The 19,807-nt window shown below is 40.1% G+C and overlaps 1 protein-coding gene across 7 annotated transcripts in view; it reads right to left on the reverse strand.

Moving 5' to 3' along the window:
- The window catches only part of GLRA2 (glycine receptor alpha 2), a 121,093-nt gene that overhangs the window by 26,697 nt on the left and 74,589 nt on the right, over window positions 1-19,807 (reverse strand). For all 7 annotated transcript variants that reach the window (XM_063183169.1, XM_063183196.1, XM_063183204.1 and 4 more), the window contains exon 8: window positions 1,538-1,687. In XM_063183169.1, the coding sequence (XP_063039239.1) occupies window positions 1,538-1,687 (150 nt within the window). The remainder of the gene's footprint in view (window positions 1-1,537; window positions 1,688-19,807) is intronic.

A 19,807-nucleotide genomic window follows, 5' to 3' on the forward strand; every position in this document is an offset into this window, starting at 1 on the left:
TTGCTTACTCAGCTGCATATTTCCTTGTATTTAATTATGCTGTTACCTATTTTGCAAAGAATCTGTGCACCACGAAGCTTAGGATAAACACAAGTCTTCTGCTGATTTGGTTTTAAATAACTTTCTTTTCACAGTCACCAAAATAGCTTTTGAAGCAGATGAATGACTACTACTGAAATCTCATAAACTTGAGTAATGTCACTGGATATTGTTACTTACCAAGGACGGCTACTTGCTCACAAAAACAGATCTTGCATCCAAAAATGAAATTACAGATGCCATACAGAAGCTTCTGCTGCTGCCATGCTGGGATTGAAAACAAAGGCTTCCAGTGGCAGTGCGTGTGGCCTGTAGACAGGCAAGCAGCTCTGCTCTCTCCTGTAATCTAATCTTCACTGGAATCTCAATTCATCTGACAATAATATTAAACTAGAGAGCAGCTTTCTTCCCAGAGTATCCATCAAATATTACATTAGCTACAGAACATTTATTGGACAGACCTGTCAAAACACAAATGCCCTGTGCCATTGTTGTCATCCCTCTTGTAAAGGAAACCATTATTTGTGGCTTGAAGCACTCGTGAAGCTCAAGCAAATATTTACTTCACCTAACAAATATATATGTAGAGTTTACAGTTCCAGATTCTCTAGACATGGGAATGATCATGACTCGAATAAAATTCAATTTAATGTCTACTCTTGTCTTCCCATTTAATGGGAAAAAACCCAACAAAACAACCCAGGACAGATGGACAGTCTTCCCAAAATTATTTCTAGACTGACATCTAGGTTACAATCCCCTCTTCTACATGCCAGTCACTGGCATAAAATTCTGTGATAATGACACTCACAAAGAGAAAATTTGAAGTTTGCGTCTAGGTTACAATCCCCTCTTCTACATGCCAGTCACTGGCATAAAATTCTGTGATAATGACACTCACAAAGAGAAAATTTGAAGTTTGCGTCAGAGGCAAACTGTGAAATGACAGAAGCCCAAGAGGAAATTCTCCTAATCCTTCTCCTTTTTTAAAATGGCCATGTTTCCTGGTTTCAGCTGGGAAAGACACCAGCTGCTGGTGGTGTAAAAGTGAGGCCAGAACTGCAAATCATTGCAATGGGCTATCCTAGGGAATCTCCCATTTTAGCATAGTTAGGGCAGCACTAGAAAAGACAGATCTCAGGCATGTTCTGGTGACAGCACACCTGGATAATATCATTCCTCTATTATGTCATTGCATCCAACAGATGGTGCCATGTAGTAGCACAGTATTTGTAGAGGTCCAGCTGCCTCAGCAGTTGCATGAAGGGAAGAAAATTCTTGGAATTGATGACCAATTACTGACATTTGTCAATAACTTAATATACTGCAAATAAACTCAGCAGCCAATTACGAACTCTTTATCGAGGAGTAAATCACTCAAAAGGAAAGTTTAGAAAAAGGCTCTCCTGCAAGGGCAAGGAGTGAGATAGGAAATCAGCTGCAGATGAGCAGGGCAGTCAGGGCACATTCAGCTCCCCCAGGTGAAGAGCAGCTGTACCTTGTTTTGTCTTCTTTGCCTTCTCCGAAGCCTCAGGAATTCTTTGTGCTGCCGTGAAACAAAGTTGACTGCTGCATATTCCAGCAAAGCAGCAAAGACAAAGAGAAGACACACAGCCATCCAAATGTCGATGGCTTTAACATAGGAGACCTAGAAAGAAATAGGACACAGCATGTTATATCTCAAACTACTTCCTAAGCTGAAGATATAGATGTGAAAAAAATAAACACATTTTTGCACAGCATGAGTTCCACAAGGTGGGTTTTTCTTGTTCTGTGTTTTGATTTGTTAACTCATTGGCTGATAAAAAAATACATAATTGAACTATTAATGAAAATGAGTGTCCACAAAGAATGCACAAATGAGCTATTGCCTTTAGAGAAAAATCAGGGTTACTTTAAGAAAATACTAGTGTTCTTAGTGTCACAATCAAAGTTTGGAAAATAGAATACAAATACAAGCTATGATAAAAAACCTACTGAAAAACAATTGTAGAAAGTTTATAGGTTTCACCTTTTTAAATTTTTATACCATAATGCTTAATTAGCTATATTTGGTATCCACAACCTCAAAGTAAACTCAGGGTATTCTATTGGGCTGATACAATTTTACCAATTAAATATTCCATCCTAGTTGCTTGATACCTTTACCCAACATCTCTATAAGAAAAACAAATCTTCATAGATATTATCTGCTAAAAATACTCAAACAGCTGCCTCTGTTCTAGTAAAAATCTATTCTGATTTGAATTGACTGGTCCACAGTAAAATCAGATACATGACAGCACTGCAATGTCACAAGATGTTTATCATATTACCTACATTGGGCCAAACAGTAGCCAATTAATGAGCTACACATTATGCATTTCAAAGGTACATTCTCCATAGGTGTTTGGTCTCTGCCTTTCTTTGTAGTCTTGCGGTTTTTAAGCAGAGATCTTATGATTAGGTAACAGCAGGTTGTCTCTTTTGTTTATCAGGTATTGCCCCCTGAGTGGAATTACAATGATCTGACTTAATGTCTACAATGTACATGTGAGCTAGTTGCATAAATTACTTTGACATAAATAAATCAAGGAATGAAGAAAAATGGGCATATCTAGGATGCAAGGTATTTGAACTGTTTTACATGTCTTCTCTACAATGAGATTAATAACACCCAAATAGAGTTTCTTCTTCTTCATGTCTGTAAGGAGGAGCTTAGAACACCTCTGTAGGCAGAGGCACCCAGGGCTTTACATAGTTGTCTAAATAACAGCATCACAAATTGACACATTAGGTACCTAACATCCATTTGCTAATTCAGCAGAGCACAAAGCTTCAGTATCACACATTAACCAGTGCCCTGGAGATGCCTCAGATACTCAAGGTCACCTCAGTTTGACAGAGACCCATGGCACCCCCATAGAGATGAATCAAGATGAGCAAAATGGACTGTACCTAAACCCGAAATATTATAAACATTTAGATAATAACCTGCAGGCAAAACATTTCATTGCAGCCAAAACTTATAGTGGTCTGAAAAGGCAGCAGAAAAGGATATTGTGTTCCTGACACTCATGTTAAGGAGACCAAATCTTCACCTTGGAAAACTCCACTTCTGTCCTTTTGCATTCAAAATGACCTCACTCTTTTGGCTGGGCAACCATTCTGTGATGGAAGGAATCACACCTCTAGGTGTAAATTGTACCTCTAGGTGCAAATAGGTTTTGCTCCTATTTGCCATCTGCTTGAATAGCATCATTTTTCAAAAAGTCCATAAAAGAGCTTTTGTTAATGTCAAATGGAGTATACTCTGCTATGTGCTTCAGCAAGCAGTATGAGCAGAGGAACTGCCATTTAAAGCACAACAGAAAGAATACAGAGCTTCATCCTGCAGACCCTGAACATTGAGAATGACATTTTAGAGGAGCCAAGCACTGTTATTCAGCCTGCATCAGAGGAACACGCCTTTCAGCAGCAATAGTGCAGCTCCACGTGGCGCTGCCCACCATGCAGCTCACGCAGGCTGAGATGACACCATGAATCTGTGCTTTTCAATTAGATACACAGCAGGTATGTAGCTCACTCCCTCACATATCAAAAATTGTACAAGTTACGTCTTTACTGAGCAGCTGTGAAAACCAGAGAAAACTCGACAGTGTCCCAGACGCTCTGTGCCACAGGCTGAGGCACAGCAGGAATCAAGTCACTGTAATTTGTGTAAAATGCAGCTGAGATTTGGTTGTTTGCTGCTTTCCTTGAAGGGGCAGTTTGTTTCCTTTACAAACGCCCTTAGGAGATGTATTAAACATGAATAAACAGCTGGACTGTGCTGTCAGAAGCAGCACAATACGGGGAGCTGAAGTCAGAAGAATCAGCATTTCTGACTGTGCAAATCCTGTCCTGGTGGGCCTAAAGCAGGGAAGGCAAAATGATAAAGGAAGCCCTGAGTTAGTAGTCCTGCCACTTATACTGTGCTACCATAAATGTGTATCCCCATAGCTGCTGAGCCAGCTGGATTATTTTAACTGCAGCCCACTGGGCTGGAATCAGAGAATCACGATATCCTTGGCAGATACGTAGCTTGTTCAATTGTTTGGCCAGGGCCACACCATGGCACAGCTTTAAATAAGAAAACAGAAAGCAATTGCTTCCAGCACCATATTAAAAATAAATAAACAGTAAAATCCTGCAATGAGTAAAAGCTGGCACCTTTGTTTTCAAATCAATTTATGTAGTTTACCTATGAACCTCCAGTATATACAGAATTGTGCTGCTCAAAGCCTAAAATCCTATGGAATTTACTGACATGCTCATAGAACCTGGAGTCTGCAAAACTGAGTAAATCATGAAAGCCTAGACACATCCATTGCTCAGGCAGGTTCTTCCATCAAACTCCAAACCAACATTATCAGCTAGGGGATTTTCCCCCAGATCATAGTAAACCATTAGAACTCCTATGCTTGTTCAACTTAAAGGCTTATAGCTTGGCTTTGATAAGGACTCATCAGACAGTACTCTCTCTCCAGCTTCCTTAACTACCATGTCCATGCTCCATGCTCACTGCTGGGTACAGGTAGGACAGTGCAGACTACCTTAAAAAGCACTATGTACATGTGGGGATTTTTTTCAACTAATGCTAAGAAAGAAGCAATTTTAGGACAAAATTCTTTTAAGTGGAACACAGATGTTTGACTATAGTCAAATAAACTGTACCCTAAAAATGCCAGTCTCTCCTTTTTGACCAAGACTGGAGTTTTGGAAGGCTATTTCAGGTATACATGTGTATTTGATATACGCTAACTTTGGCTAGATAAAACCTATAACTTATTTCTGTTAGCCAGTACCTGGATGTAAAACTAATCAGAGCAGAGCAGAATAACAGAAATTACCCCACATGAGCCTTATGTAATAGAGACAGTTACCTAAGCACTTGCTACCTTTCCCATAATTTCACTTGCAGCACAGAATCCAGCACCAATACAAATTCCAAGTTGACATTATTAAGTTAGCATGCATAAAATAAAAAATAAGTGGGGTTGTTTCAAAGGCAGACCTTGTAAAACTTCCACTGAAAAGCCTGTAACATTGACATTACACTGGCTGCATTTACTATAAAATACTTTTAGAAGTGGATATTTGGAAACTCTGCCTTGTTCAGTGTTTTCATGTTCAGAAAGCCCAATAAGATTTTCTTGTCCTTTACTTTCTTTAAATAGCTGCTCCATTTTTTACTGCATGTTGCCAAGCTTCCTCCCTAATGCTGTTTGGGAGGAGGGGATTTAATGGCTCCCACCAATAAAACCAGAAATTGTATCAATTATTCAGATGCTTTGTAAATGTTTTAGGGCCAGCTAATGAGGGAACTTTTTCCGAATTAGAGCTGTCTGCATCAAGGGCCAAGTATGGCAAGGCTAAGTATAGTAAATGTGACAAAGCTGCTTCTTTCCCTTCCTAATTTTCCTCATTTGTTATTTGGCCATGCCCACTGGATAAAAAAAGACCAACTTGTTCCTCATACACTGCTGTAGCATCACTGGCCCCAGTGAAGTTCCTGGAAATGAAAGTACAAGGAGAATCCCTCTGTTGGTGAAGGACTTGAGGGGATTGAACCTTCGCTTCTCAAACTGTTTTTATTTTGTCACCGTGACTCTCCCAGAGCTCTCGTGTGTCACCAGCAGAATGAAGAATGCCTTTGTGGAGAGGATCCAGGGGAAAACATGGCCATGGGTCCTGCAGCTCAGCAGCTGTCATTTGTTGACATTTTTGAATCAACGCAAATGTGAGCTCTGTTTTTGCTGCAATGCCAGTCTCGTGAGAATCCAGACAACTGCTTTAACTCTCTGATTCTGTCAAACGAGTGTAAAATGGAAATTAAGACACATCCATCCACTCCCAGGGTTCTGCACTGTGAAAATACCTTCCAAATGCAGTGAAAAGTACTCAGTTTCTGTTAAAAAACATATATTCACTTCTTTTGGTAGGTAGAATCTTATGAAAAAATAGCTTTTACTTGTGATATGAAGCAACAAACCTCTGTTTTTACACAATGCCATATTTTGGGTTTTTTTAGAATCAAATTTTTAAAGTTTTTTTAAAGAATAAAGTTTTTTAAAGAATAAAAGGTTTTTTAAAGAATAAAAAGGTTTTTTAAAGAATAAAATTTTCAGCTACCGTGAAATCTTACAATTTGAAATTAACTTCTCCCATGCCTTAAAATAAACTCTTGGAGAAAAAGGTTCCAAAGAATTTTGCAGACTGGAAAGGTGGAAATAGAACAAAGTATCATTTTAAATCAAAACTGAAACAAAAGTTACTTTTTAAATGAAAAGAGGGCAATTTTCAAAACAAAACAAGAAACAAGAAATGTTTAATTTAAACGGGGTGAAAAAAACACTACTACCCTCCTTCTGTTATTCAGATTCCATATGAAAGTGTCCACCTTGTTCAGCAGGGATTCACAAGTTGTTCCAGCCACCCAAAATTGCCTTCTTTTTTTTAGTGAATAAACTATTCATCCAAACATTTTTGCTCTATTTCTATTGCTGGTTCTGCCAAGTCATGAGATGCTACACCTCCCACTCACTGCTGATGCAGAAATAAATGCTGACTGCATCCAAGCCAGGAAATGTATGGGAAATATTTATGGTTTGCTTTTCCTTCAAAGATAAAGGGAAATTTTCTTCAAGTCTCTGAAGATGATCAGTGAGTTAAGGAATTTACAAAGATGCTCAGAGAGCCCCCTGGGCAGGGACCAGAAGAGGTGATCAAACAAGCACATAACAAAATTCACTAGTAGGCCTACTGGCTATTTTTGTTGTGCTAACCAGGCCAAGATGCCAAAAATACAGGCCTGGTTTGTGAGTGGTCACAGCTACCTCTGTGCCAGCTTTATCCAATTCCCACTGAAGAGAGAAAACAAGATGCTCCCCAACTTCAGAGTGGGGCTGGAGCCCGTGATACTGCAGAAATTAAAAAAAAAAAAAAAAGCTGTAAACCTGTCTTCCAGGTCAAGCCACTTTAGAAAAACAATAAAATATTTCTTTTTTTAGCATGGGCAGAGTCTATTGACACATTTTGATCTTCCTTCCCAAATGGTGTGTTTCCACCTTTGAAAAATGCAATACCATGAACACAAAATCAGTTTGCAGATCGGTGAAGCCAATACTGCTTGGGCTTTTTTCCCAAGGCCATATGAAGTATTGGCATACTCATCATGTGTCATTTTGTGCAATCATATGGTGTAGTTGCCTTGTCTTTCCTATTTGTGAGAATTCATTCTTTCTGTAGAGTAAATTTAAGATAGGATGCAGCATTTCCACTTCATCCTGTTTGAGCAGGGAGCTTGGACCAGATGACCCATTGTGGTCCCTTCCAATCTTAGCCATTTTGTTATTCTGTTATTCAAAGGCCCTCAGTTTCTCTAAAAATAGTATGACTACTTTGCAGACAAAGAAAAAGAAGTCTGAGTGATAGCTTAAGGCACTTTTTCTAACAGAGCAGGTAACAGCTGAGAAAACGAAGGCTTGTGATTTGGGCAGAAAATGGTGCTGGTGCTCAGCCTGGGAGCAAACTGTGAGATTTTCTTGTGGATTGATGATGCAGGGACAGGCTGACGTCTGTCAGTGAGCACCAAGTAACACTAAATGAAATCATAACCAGGGTCAAAACCCTGCTTTTACAAATTGATAGTCAACTGCTGGCTGTAACACCTCTAAGGTGACAATAGTGTCTGGATATGTCTCATATCTCAGGAGTTCAAGCCCAGCTCAGACCACTGCAGAAATAGTTAACAAAGTATAGAACTGAAATGCTAAATTATTAGGAAACTGGAGGTTCTGGTGGCCCCACCCAAGAACTATGTTTAGTTCGTGCCTTGTAAACCATGGTAGAGTGGAACTAAGATTGAGCAGAGCCCTAGCCCCCAGTGGAAACAGATTGAAACTACAGAAAAACAAGAGGGGAAAAGGGAAATTTTCTCTGCTCATTATTTATTATGACTTTGGCATGTACCAGGGCACTGCTGACTTTTCTCATTGCCCTGATCCTGAAAAATGCTGGGGAGGAACAGGCTGGGGACACCTCTCCCCGCAGCTCAGACACATCTTTAACACTATGTGTAAATAGCAATTTGTGCCTCTTGCAACTCTTCAGCCTGGTTGTGTCTCTCCGCCCTCTTGGTGAAAAGATGATGGCTGAGCTGGCCAGCGTGCACATGCTCTGCAGGAGTGTTGGGGACCAAGAGGCCCTGACACCACCCAATGCCATGGGCAGAGGCAGCACCATTTGGTCAGACTTCAGAGAAGGCAGCAACACCCACAGAAAGTGCCTGAGCTGTCGCAGGAATAAACCTGCAACACCAAACATCAGCTTCTCATCACCTGTATTCTGCACAGCTTTGCTCTTTTCCTTGGTCTCACTTTGCATGTTTAGTCCTCTTCTGTCTTCAAGAAATTGGTCTTGAATAAGCTCTTACAACCATTTGATTAAGTATTGTTTTTTCGCTTGAAAACCAACCAGACTTCCAACAAAGCTTTCTACAGTCAAAGGGAGAAGAAATATTCCTGCCCCACAAAAACCTCACAAAAAATCCACAAAAACCTTAAGATTCTGTGCTCACACAGCCCCCACAGGTTACCACAGCCCTACCATCTTAGCACATCTCAGTGCCCTTCATTTGGCTTGTAAACACAGCAAGCTGATATTGGCAGAACTAAAATAAATAATACCAATACTTGTAACGTTTCTTGTGTATGAACCAAAGTAAGTAATCAACAGATTGGTGCAGCCATGGTGATCAGTTTACAAAGGTGACAAATAAGGATTGATGTCTCTGCTACAAGGAAGCAGCTTCTTATTGCTAAGTAATTGAAAGACATTCATCACACAGAAACACCCCCACACATGAGCTGAGCTCAGTGCAAATTGAGAATTATATGTGGCTGCATTAAGATACTGGTAAAAACATATCCTGTCAGCCCTTGCAGATAGATGACAATGTCAGTCTTGGGTTTTGTTTACAACAGGAAGATTTTGCCCTTCCTTCCCAGTGAAATCAACAGATAATATTTCTTTAATGTCATTAAATGTTCACTTGACTATTTGGACTCTAAGTGGCAAATTTTTCACTGATTGAGAGCTTGGATAAAAACAATCACTAAGGAGAAAAAAAACTGAGAAAGATTGCATGTTTGCTACCAAGAACCACTGGCCTGATCTTTGAACAATGTCATTAAATTCATAAAGAGAGTCAAACGCTGATATTGACCAAAGAAGCATTTATATTTAAGACGCACTTGAAATCAGGATTCAGCATGGTATGTATCTGAGCACAGCAGAGTGCCTACTTCTGTAAGGTCAGCTTTCCTGCTGTGATTATGCTTTTCTGACTTTGTTTTTTTTCCTTAACTCAGCTTTAGAAAACTCTTTTTGTTTGTAGATCCAAAAGTTCTTTACTTGCCTCAGGTGAAAAGTAATCTTCATTCAGCTCAGCCACAGCCATGGAGGTTCAGTTATTACCTCTGCCATTCAGTTAGGAAGAATCGCACCAAATTGCATTATTCACTGACCTTTGAAGAGTTAACTGACTCAGTGCATGACTGTTATCAAATAAGAAGTCAGGATTTCATTTTTGTAGCAATAGGAACAAATCTCTTCCCTCCAAGTAAAGCAGGTAAGGACCACAGAAGTGGAGTATGGCAGGGAAGCTACTGTGATCAATACTAAGAACATGTGCAGCTATATATACAGGCTCAGGTGTTATTTCTTCATTGGATAGCATAAAAATTGTGTTAAATCTCACCTGACTTCAGAACATTCTACAACATCTTCTCTGGGCTGTATTTCCTGCTGTAGTCACTACTAAGGGAACCACTGAAAGTGATTCAATGCACTGAACCAAGCAACAAAACCCTAAAATTATAAAAGGAAGTATTGGGCAATATAGCTTTTTTTCTTCCACTTTTGGTCTCTGCTGTTTGTGAAAAGAGAGTTAATTTTATAATTGTTCTATAAGATCATACTCCTAAACTCTGGATTTCCTAGGACTTGCAGCAATGTAATCTGGTGGGAAAGAGCATTTGTTTATTTTTATGACTGCCAGTCTCTTTAGATTAGAGATGGGTAAATCAGAGTAAGCCTTTGGTCAGTGAAAATCGCCTTATCAAAAATAAAATAAAAGATTAGACTAAAAAAAACAACCCTGAGAATGGGTGAGTCATTACATTACTCAGTTACTCCACATGCTTCTTTTTTGACTATTACTTGATCAGTTACTTACTATTACTGAGCCACTTATCATTCTTATCTAGCATATCTTCTGGCTCTGCATTCGGAATTGCTTCTTTCAGCTGACTCAACTCGAAAGGGAAAAATGCTCTATATTTGGATAATTTAAGCAATTTGTAACAAATGGTATCATAAATAGATCTGTATATAGTCTATGAGAATTCTTTTGTCTTTTTATATTTCTTCTCTTTCTATCTTTGAAAAAAAAGTTTTAAAATTAAAAATATAAACATCTGTAAAAACAGATCTTGAAGCTGAACTGGTGTCAAAGAAAACAGGCTCTGGCAGGATAACATGGTCCAATTCCAATTGTAAGCATGACTGAGTCACATTTCATGTACAGTAAAGCACTTAAGGAAATGCAGAATTGAAAGAGGATGTATAATGGGAATAATAGAATATGGCAAAGGTGAGAATGTACGCTGAAAGAAATTGATGGTCTGAATATTAATAAACACAAAGAAAGAAAATGGGATAAAGAGGGCAGGTTAGAGGAAAGGAAATGGAATTCAGATAAAGGGGAATGAGCAGCAGCATTTAGCGAGATTCATGCAAAGAGTCCTTTTTTTTAATTTAACTGAATCAGTTTCCATATCCTAGAGGGATCGGCGCTGCTGTGTTAATGTAAATTTACCTATCACACACCCAAATTATCTGTAGCCTGTGGGCTCAGGACCTGGGATCAACACTGCCTGTGGTGAAACACAGGTTGCACACCCAGACCCCTGTCTTTCACCACACTTGGGATGGTGGAGGAAGCTGAGTGATCCATACTTTCCCATGGGCTCCTCCAAACAAGCACCTGCCTGACCCACTCTTGGGTCCCACTAACCAGCCACAGAGCAGCCACCTGCACCACCCCATCCGGAGAAAACTCTGGGCCTGAGGGCTCCTGGAGCACCAGGCTTTGTGGTGCACAGACCTGCACACTTTGAAACTACCGGCCTGTGCCTTCTTCCCTGTTTTCCCTATTCATATTCTCTGAAATGTAGTGATCCGTTTATCCTCTTCTCTGTAGTACTTCTTAATCAAGATCTCTCTGTCCTTTCGAGTCAGAGATGTCTGAGCAATTGATATTGTTAAATAAATTATGCTTTCAATCCCTTTGTGGAAGACCAGCCCTTGGGAAGGACCTGCAGAGGAGCTCATTATTGCAGGCTCCCTTTTGTGTTCGTGTGGAACCAGCAGGAACACCTGCAAGGACTCACAAGGCTACTTAAGCACAGAAGAGACAGAGTCACCTTTCATGCTCATTTTCTGATGCAATTTGGTTATGATAATAACTTGATGGGCTGCTGCACAATTGTCTCCTCAGTAATTCAAAAGACAAAAACAAAACTCTACTGATTTAGAGTAAAAATTTGTTTTCCCAGTTCCTGAACCTTTCCTGCCAGCAGAGTCTTGTACCAAGGTTTTGTTTGCAGTTATCATGTTTTCCACACAATTACATTTTTACCTGACTATAAATCCAAGAACTTTCTGACTCATACTGTAATGCTAAACTGTCTCCAGCACTCTGATACCAAGAGCTTTGCTCAAAACAGTGTCATCGCACGTTTCACTCAGGCTGAGTGAAATCATTTTGAGTCACAATAGTTAGGAACTCAGTACAAATATATAATCAAAGCAATAAGTAAGAACACCATCGCTTCTCACTGATAGATGTTTGTGCAGAAGCCTTTTAGCCATACACTCTCATGTATGGAGCACATCTACATTCCCTTCTCAACTTTGAGCCAAAGTACTGGACTTTCACAACAGGAAAACTCTTTTCTGAAGTTTATTTGATTGCTTAGCCTGATGGCCAATGTTTACTCCTCCAAGCTGCTCTTTTTTCCTCATCCCCTTTCTAAAGCCATGGTGGCCACACTGGTTCTGCAGTCTGCAGCTGCAGTCAAAGTAGCCAGGGACTCTCCAAGGAGCCCCACAGCACTGAGCACCAGCAGCACCCACAGCACTCAGTGCCAGGGACAGAAGCACTCTGAAGCACCCATGGAGAGCTCTCTGACAGCACAGGCACCTCTCACACAGGCTGCTGGATGGCCCTCGGGGTTCAGAGCCCTGCAGCACAAGGAAAGGGAATGGTTTTCATGCCAGTCTGATACCACTGCTCAAGGCTTCTTGAACTCTGTTGCTCTGTGGCAAGCAAAATCTTGCTGCCAGAATGACTTCATGATGCTGACAGATGAATGTTCACCTTGTGAAAAGGCTGGAGACAACCAGGAGGGAGCCAACAATCCTGGAGGGAGCAACTGAGAATATCACCACTGCTCAGTGAAGATTCACAGTGAAGATTGTACATCTGTGCAAGAAGGACCAGAAAAATTCTGGTTTTCTTATACCTATTTGCAAATATAAAGGGTCTGGCATATCATGGGTTGGGTTACATTCTTGCTACAAGAATGGCATTAAAACTGACGGTATAGTCCCTTTACTTCTCTTTGTGTGTGTTTCTGTGTGTGCATTCCCAGTTTGTGTCATATACTGTGTCTGTAAAACAGTAAATAGATGAGGTTGAACAACCTACGAGGAGGAGAGATTTCTGCATCCTTGGGGAAGTGCTAATCCTACTCAAACAGAGAAGGCTCAAAAGCCTTAGTGATATGGGATCTGGAGAAACTGCACTGAGAAACTCTCAGAGATGATGACCAAAATAATTTCCTGAAAGCCCAGAGGGGACCAAACTGAGTTTTCTGACACTTAAATCATTGGGATGGCTGTTATTGAGGACAGGGTAGGTGCGAGGAGAGCTGTGCATGAACTTTTGCACTCCTGCTTACTCTTATCTAGTTGCTCTAACTTTTGTTCTTTAAAAAAAAAAATAAATAAATTTTCTTGTTTTATTCATGTTCTGATGAAACATGGGTAATTTTTAATTTTCAGCTAAAATTTTTAATCCCTTGTGGCACCTTATTGTGAGAAGAAGGTAAAGGGACATCCACTTCAAATCTCTGGCTTGGGATTGTCCCTCTTGCAAAGTCACAGACCTGGTGTCCCAGAGCTGCTTTCTGCTGTCCCTCTAATTTTGGGGACACCTGGCACAGTCACTGCAGGAGCCCAAGCTCCCCCGGCTGGGCACAGCACATGTCAGAGGTGGGAGAGGAAGGAAAAATGGAACAGTTTTTCTTACTCTCAGGCAATTCTGGTGCTCAGCTGACTCGTGTAACTTAAAAGAAGCTGCAAACCCGAGTCAGCCTACACAAGAGAAGAAAACAGCCTACATATAAATAACAACCTATATAGCTTTCCCCCTGTCAGTTCCATAAGTAGCTGGGGAAGAACAAAGCTTTGAAGTGAGTCATGTTACCCCCCACCCCACCCTCAGTCTCTCTCTCTTTCTCTTAAATGAAGCTCAGAAAACACATTGGTCAGAATTTTAAGTCATGAAGATCAGGGCCAAACTATGACTCTTTCAGGAGATTTTAATGAACTGCCTAAGCCAGGAATTCTTTTTGCTTAATTGGACATGAACATGTGTCTTTCCTGAATCATTCTGTGGGCATTTGCCTTACTGGTAAGTCTAGGGTAATAGTAGCTCACCACCAGGTTTCTTCCCAGCACTAAATATTCTTACAACATTGTAAGAATGCAATGTTCCTGCTACTAACTTAGATGTAGGAATTCACACCTACATCACTTATATCCACGTGGTCATTACAACCTCCATTTCCATTATGACTCAGCACATATTACACAGATTTGACTCCTTTTAGATCAAAAGAGGAGTCTGCTGGTCCTGTACAGAAGCCTGGATGGTATTGCCATGCTACCCAGTATTCACATTCAGTATAAATAAACAAATCTTTTGAAAAATCCTACCACTTAATAACTCTAACCCCACTATCAACTTTCTGAGGAGAATCACACATGGCTAGAAATACGAAGAGACACACTTCATATTATATTTAAGAGCTCTCTTTCAGTTTGATAAGTTATTAATAGATGTCAGAAATTTCATTTACACTTACTCCATCATGTTAGAGCTATGGGGAAGTACTTGCCTGGCTGGTGAACCCTGTTACGTGTTTCTCACATGAAATGACATTTAATCAGTTGCAATTATGGTGGAGATAGAAAATTTAACAAACAAAAGAAAATTAGAGAACTGCTTTGCATGGAACATCACAAGTTAGCAGAGAGTAGATTCCATCTAATGAGACTCAAAGACTAAGGAGTATTTCAAATTACAAGTATTTCAATAAAGGAGTATTTCTCTGCCTCTTTCCTCTGAAAGATCTTAATGATGAGTCTTAAAGAAGATAATCTGCCTACTTCTCAATGAGTATGTGCAATGTAGGGAAATAGTCTGAGCTCCATTTTACAAATAGGGAAATTAAGGTGTGTGTATGGTAAGTACATTGCCCAGGTTTTCAGGAGGAGCCAGTGGCAGAGCTCTGAATGAAATCTTAATCCATGTTTTAGAGTTCTGATCATCCTTCCCAAATTCACAGTGCTGACTGTTCCACAGAGCTGCCTAAACCCAGAAGAATTTTCCTGAGAAGACTCTGCATCATCAAAATTCTACAAAGGGCATTTTGCAAAAAAATGCATATCTGTGTCACTGTCAGACACAACAGGAGAAGAATGAGAGATAGGCAGGGAAAAATGTGCAATCATAGTGGCCACTCCTTCTTGGCTGTTGCTGTCAGCTTGGTTTTGGACATAATAAAAAGCAGTGAAAAGAAATGAAAACAGATTTAGGTGTTTTCAGAGCAGGCCATACTCATGGGTAAGGTGAGGACAGGACAAGGGAGATGGTTCAGCATATGCAGCTGCAAGAGAGGTTTTTGCTTAAGTTGTCAATACAATGTTTATGTTGTAAACATATTTGTCAATTTTGCAGCACTTACACTGCCTAAAGCATACCTTGAACCTAAAGTTATTTCAGGAGCCATGACTTTGATCGATTGCATATCAGGAAGCTTAAGTGCAGAAAACTCCCACACAAAAACACTTTAAAGTGCGGAAATTAAAATTCAAAAGCTGCTTTTTTGACATGCTTTGTGTGCCAGAGCAGCCCAGCCCCAGACTGAGCTGTGAGGGCAGCAAGGAGGAAGGGCATCACAGCCACTCAGTCCTACTCACACAGGTCATGTCCCAGGTACAAATTACCTTAAGTGGTGTTAAGGTGGGAGGGGAGCAAAGGAACAGAGCTGACAGAGATTCCTGTTTCTAACAAACCCACATCTGTTTAACATCCCCAGCTGCCAACTAACTGCAGAAGAGCTTAGAAAAAGCCACAAGCAGGGCCTGATTCTCCAACAAATATGCTCACCACATTCCTTTTCATGCACATCCCATCAAAATCCATCAGTGCCATTCAGTCAATATTAATGTGCTTTTTCCAGAGGAAGGGGTGCACAAAGCATCCTCAAGCAAAAGCTTCCTATCCTTAGTGAATACTGTCAGAGCTGCCCTGCACGTTTGGCAGCAGCCATTGCTGCACAGAATGGTCTCCACAGAGGATCTGCTGAGCTCTTGGGGAGCTCTCTGCATTCTTATCTGAAGGCTGTTATTTTTTGAGTACTCCTCACTATATCATTAGAAAGGCAGAAAGTCAATATTCCTCTTGGCACCAGTGTTGCCATGAAGCAGGTGTGTTGGCACTGATTTTCCATTACTACAATAAAACCTCACAATCTCTTTCCTGAGGAAAATAACCCACTTTTACAGTGCAGGTGAATTCTCATGACTGCATTAAGTCCTATGGCCTGTAAAGTAATTTGCTGTATCATAGTATGTTCCTTGTTTCAACTCGACTCAAGCAATGTTCCCCTCTTGGCCTTGGCAATCCAGTTCTCACAAGTATTTACTCTTTTCTTTTTCACCCAGTAGCTGTACAAAGGCATAAAAATTAACTGGAGGGAAGTGTTTGTTTCATCTTTCCTCTCCATCCAGTCCCTTTGATCACAGATACAGAAAAGATCTAAGTGCTTAAGTCAAAACACTTTGCCCTTGTTGAGCTGCTGCTTAACCCAAGTTCAGCAGGTCCTTCACTGTTTAACTTCCACATTTTCTGGGCAGCTGAGTTCTGCTCATGCCCAGAATCCCCCCCTTCTATGTGCAGGGAGGTATCTAGCTCCAACCTGGGTCAAACATGATTTGGGAGCTACAATAGGAACATCTAAGGACTGTGCCCAGGAGTTCATTCAGAGTCCCCCAAGCACACTCTGACAGCCTTGGGCCCTTTAAAGAAATGCCACAGTAACTGCAGGAATAGCAAAACAAAATCATGCCAGTCTTTCGCTTGGAAGATCTGTGGCACTGGCACTCATCAAGGAAGAGGAAAATGCACCATAAATGCCTTTCCAAGACTAATAGGATATTGGTGCAGCTCTTCTACCTCCCACAATATGAACAGCAGGCCGTGAGCAAGGATGGGAAGAGAAGGGATTTTAAAGCTCAAATGACAACTGTTCTGCACAGAAAAGAAAGCAAAATTTCTGACTTTTGTTTCAATGAAGAGGAGAAAAAGAGCTATGCCTTAGTTGCCTGTTGTATATTGTCACTCACTGGCTAGGATGGAGAAACTCTTTATTTGGCTGGGAAGTTATTTGCTCTCTGTTCAAGCTGCTGTCTGAGGAAAGGTCCTCAGCCATGTGAGTGATGAGGGAGGATTCAGCTCACCATCTGCATAGACAGGGAGCTCCAGGGAAGACTTCAACCCATCCTCTTTAGGTGTTGATTTGCCAGAGGGATGAATTGGCTCTCTGGAAGTCTCCATTTCTGCCCACTGAAGAGGGAATTATGATAAAGGATACCTGCTGGCCAAATTGATTTGAAAAACCAGGTCATGCACTGAAAAGGGGGAGGAAGGGGAACATAGAAATATAGGGGAAAGAATCCAATTAAATTAACTTGGGGTTCGATTCAGAAACCACAAAGCCATAGGGGTCCCTGTTTCACTCTGTCCCCCTTCCTGCTGTGAACACTGTTTTAATTGGAAGAGAAGCTCCTGTTTTTTCTACTGGTTTGTCTATTTATCTCCAAGGCTTAACAGAGACAAACTTATTATTAAAACACATTTTGGAAAAGCCTTTCAACACTGCCATTTATTTTAAATATTATTGTTTAATAACTGATTTTCCTCTGGTAATTATGCTATCTTTAGGCTTTGGAGTTTTTTAATCAGTGTTTTCCTGTGGCTTGGGTGTGATTCCTGCAGAAGCCTTGTAATAACCAAATAACTAGGACAGTCTAATCTAATAATTTGTGCATGCATATGATGTTCAGGGGGATTATTAAAGTTATTTTCTCACTCAAATGTTATCAGCTTAGAAAGCCGAGCTGTTCCAGGCCGATGGCTTTTTTATTGCAAAAATGTTTAATACTGTCATATGCACCAGACTGCAGTTGCACATGTTAATGTCATTTATTCCATTGATTTTGCCTTCTGAAAGGAACCTTGCTGGTCCCTATTTTGCTTAAAAATATCCTAACAACCAAACTAATTTTGCTCAAATGGCGAATGTTTTCTGAAACTGCAACTGGAGTATTTGTTTGGACTAAAAGGGTTGGATAGGCTTTATTTGACAAGACTTGTTATTAGCTTAGGACATGAAGCCTTGAGAATTTCTTCTGCTATAATAACATTTTATTTCAGGCCCCCAGCACAACTAATTTAAATGGTTCCAAGGGTAGAACATAATCAATTTTGCAACCAAGATGGAAGTCAGTTCCTTAGTAGTAATTTCCCTGCAGGATAAAAATGGTGATAACAAAACAAACTAGAAAAAAAAAGAAAAAAGAAAAAAAATAAATGTCGTGAATGCATTTAGCATTACTCAGACTTTTTTGTTCTGATGGAGTAGTCTAAATTTCAAAGCCACCTCCCACACATATGCTTATATATAATATTTAGAAATACAATACATCCTTAGATGTTGCATTCATTGTCATACAGTTTGTTCCTAGATAAGGAGCATTTTGCTACAGAAATCAAGACTACATCAGTATTTTTCTGCACTGATGATTCATCCTAGACACTGAAAGGAAGAGCTGGTATATGATAAAACAGGAGCACAAGCAAAGGGAAAGAGATAAAGATATGGGCAGACAAATGTCAAATACTATTCAGTTGCTTGGGCCATGATATGCACAATATGTCATGACTCTGCAGTTATACATGCCTCCTATTTTGCATTTGAATGATAATCCTTTTTGGTGTAATTGTAGCAAATATAGTCATGCTGCAATTAACAATGTATCCATTATTCTTTCACTGAATTATTTTAAGATTATTTTTAAGTTTCAGAACCCACACTAGGAAGGCTTTGTTTAATCAGCTAGAGAGACCACAGCAAACTGTGACAAGCCTTTCTTAGATTCTCTAAGGAGGCAAAGGCTTAACCTGCTGTTCATATATCGTTGTTACTTGGCTTTGATGACTGCAGAAATAATGATTACTGCAGAAAAGTTCAAATGAAGCATTGCTTCCTAACATTCAGCTGCAGCTGAAATGTTGGCCCACTCTTTTGAGAGTGTTTGTTTAACAAAGCCTCTTCTTAAGCAAGGTCAGCTTAAGCAAATGTGGAAGGGAAAATGAAGAGATCTTTGGTCCCTGGGGGCTCTGGGGATGGGGGGATTGGTTGTCCTGACCAGTCTCCGGCCCAGTTTGGGCTGTGTCATACACAGGTCATGGTCACCAGGTCTTCTACATGGACCTTTGATCAGTGACCTGTGTTACAGTGGCCTCCAGCTGTCCTTGATCCATTGGCTACACAGATTCATGTATTAGTATGCTCAAAACAACAACATTGAAACCATCAGATTCTATGGCTGGTTGGTTTTAGTGGGGTTTAAGATGCACTGCATTAAAATCAGAATGAAATTCAAGAAAAGAAAAAAAAATAATTCAGGATGATATGATTTTGATCCCCTAATATGAAACATATGAGGGATAGTGATGACATTTATACCACTTATAACCTTTACAGAAACATTTATTTTATGTATACATATATATAATGTGAAATCATTGCTTTTTTCTGGACAGTTCAACTGTATCACAAAAGGGGATTGTCAGCAATTTGTTAAGAGTATGAGTTGAGCATCATCTTTCTAAAAGTAGTCATTGGTCACAAATCTGGGGTAGAATATAAGAAGTTCCAAAACAGGGTTATTTTCAAAACTTATTTGTATTTTCCAGTGACCTTACAGTCACAGATATTTCTTCTGCCAGGTAGAAGATTTTGTTTCTTTTCTTCTTCACTGGGCTCCAGCACAGCAGAAATTTTTCCCTTAACTCCTGTGAGTCTGACAGAAATCACCTGTGTGAAAAGATGTCTTAACTGCAATTTGTAAGAATCTGATGTAGCTTCTTTACCTGATCTTACATTTTCTGGCTCACTGAAGTTGCCTTTCGATCAATGCCAATGTCATTTCTAGACTCATCTTTACTTACAAGTAATGGCAGAACCTCCTCTCTCAATTTCTATCCTTAAGCAACGGCACAATGTCCATGATTTTTGTTTTGTACAAGACTAGAGATGACTTCTTTGAG

This window comes from Melospiza melodia, chromosome 2 (assembly GCF_035770615.1).
Source record: "Melospiza melodia melodia isolate bMelMel2 chromosome 2, bMelMel2.pri, whole genome shotgun sequence".
In the NCBI taxonomy this organism is placed as follows: domain Eukaryota; kingdom Metazoa; phylum Chordata; class Aves; order Passeriformes; family Passerellidae; genus Melospiza; species Melospiza melodia.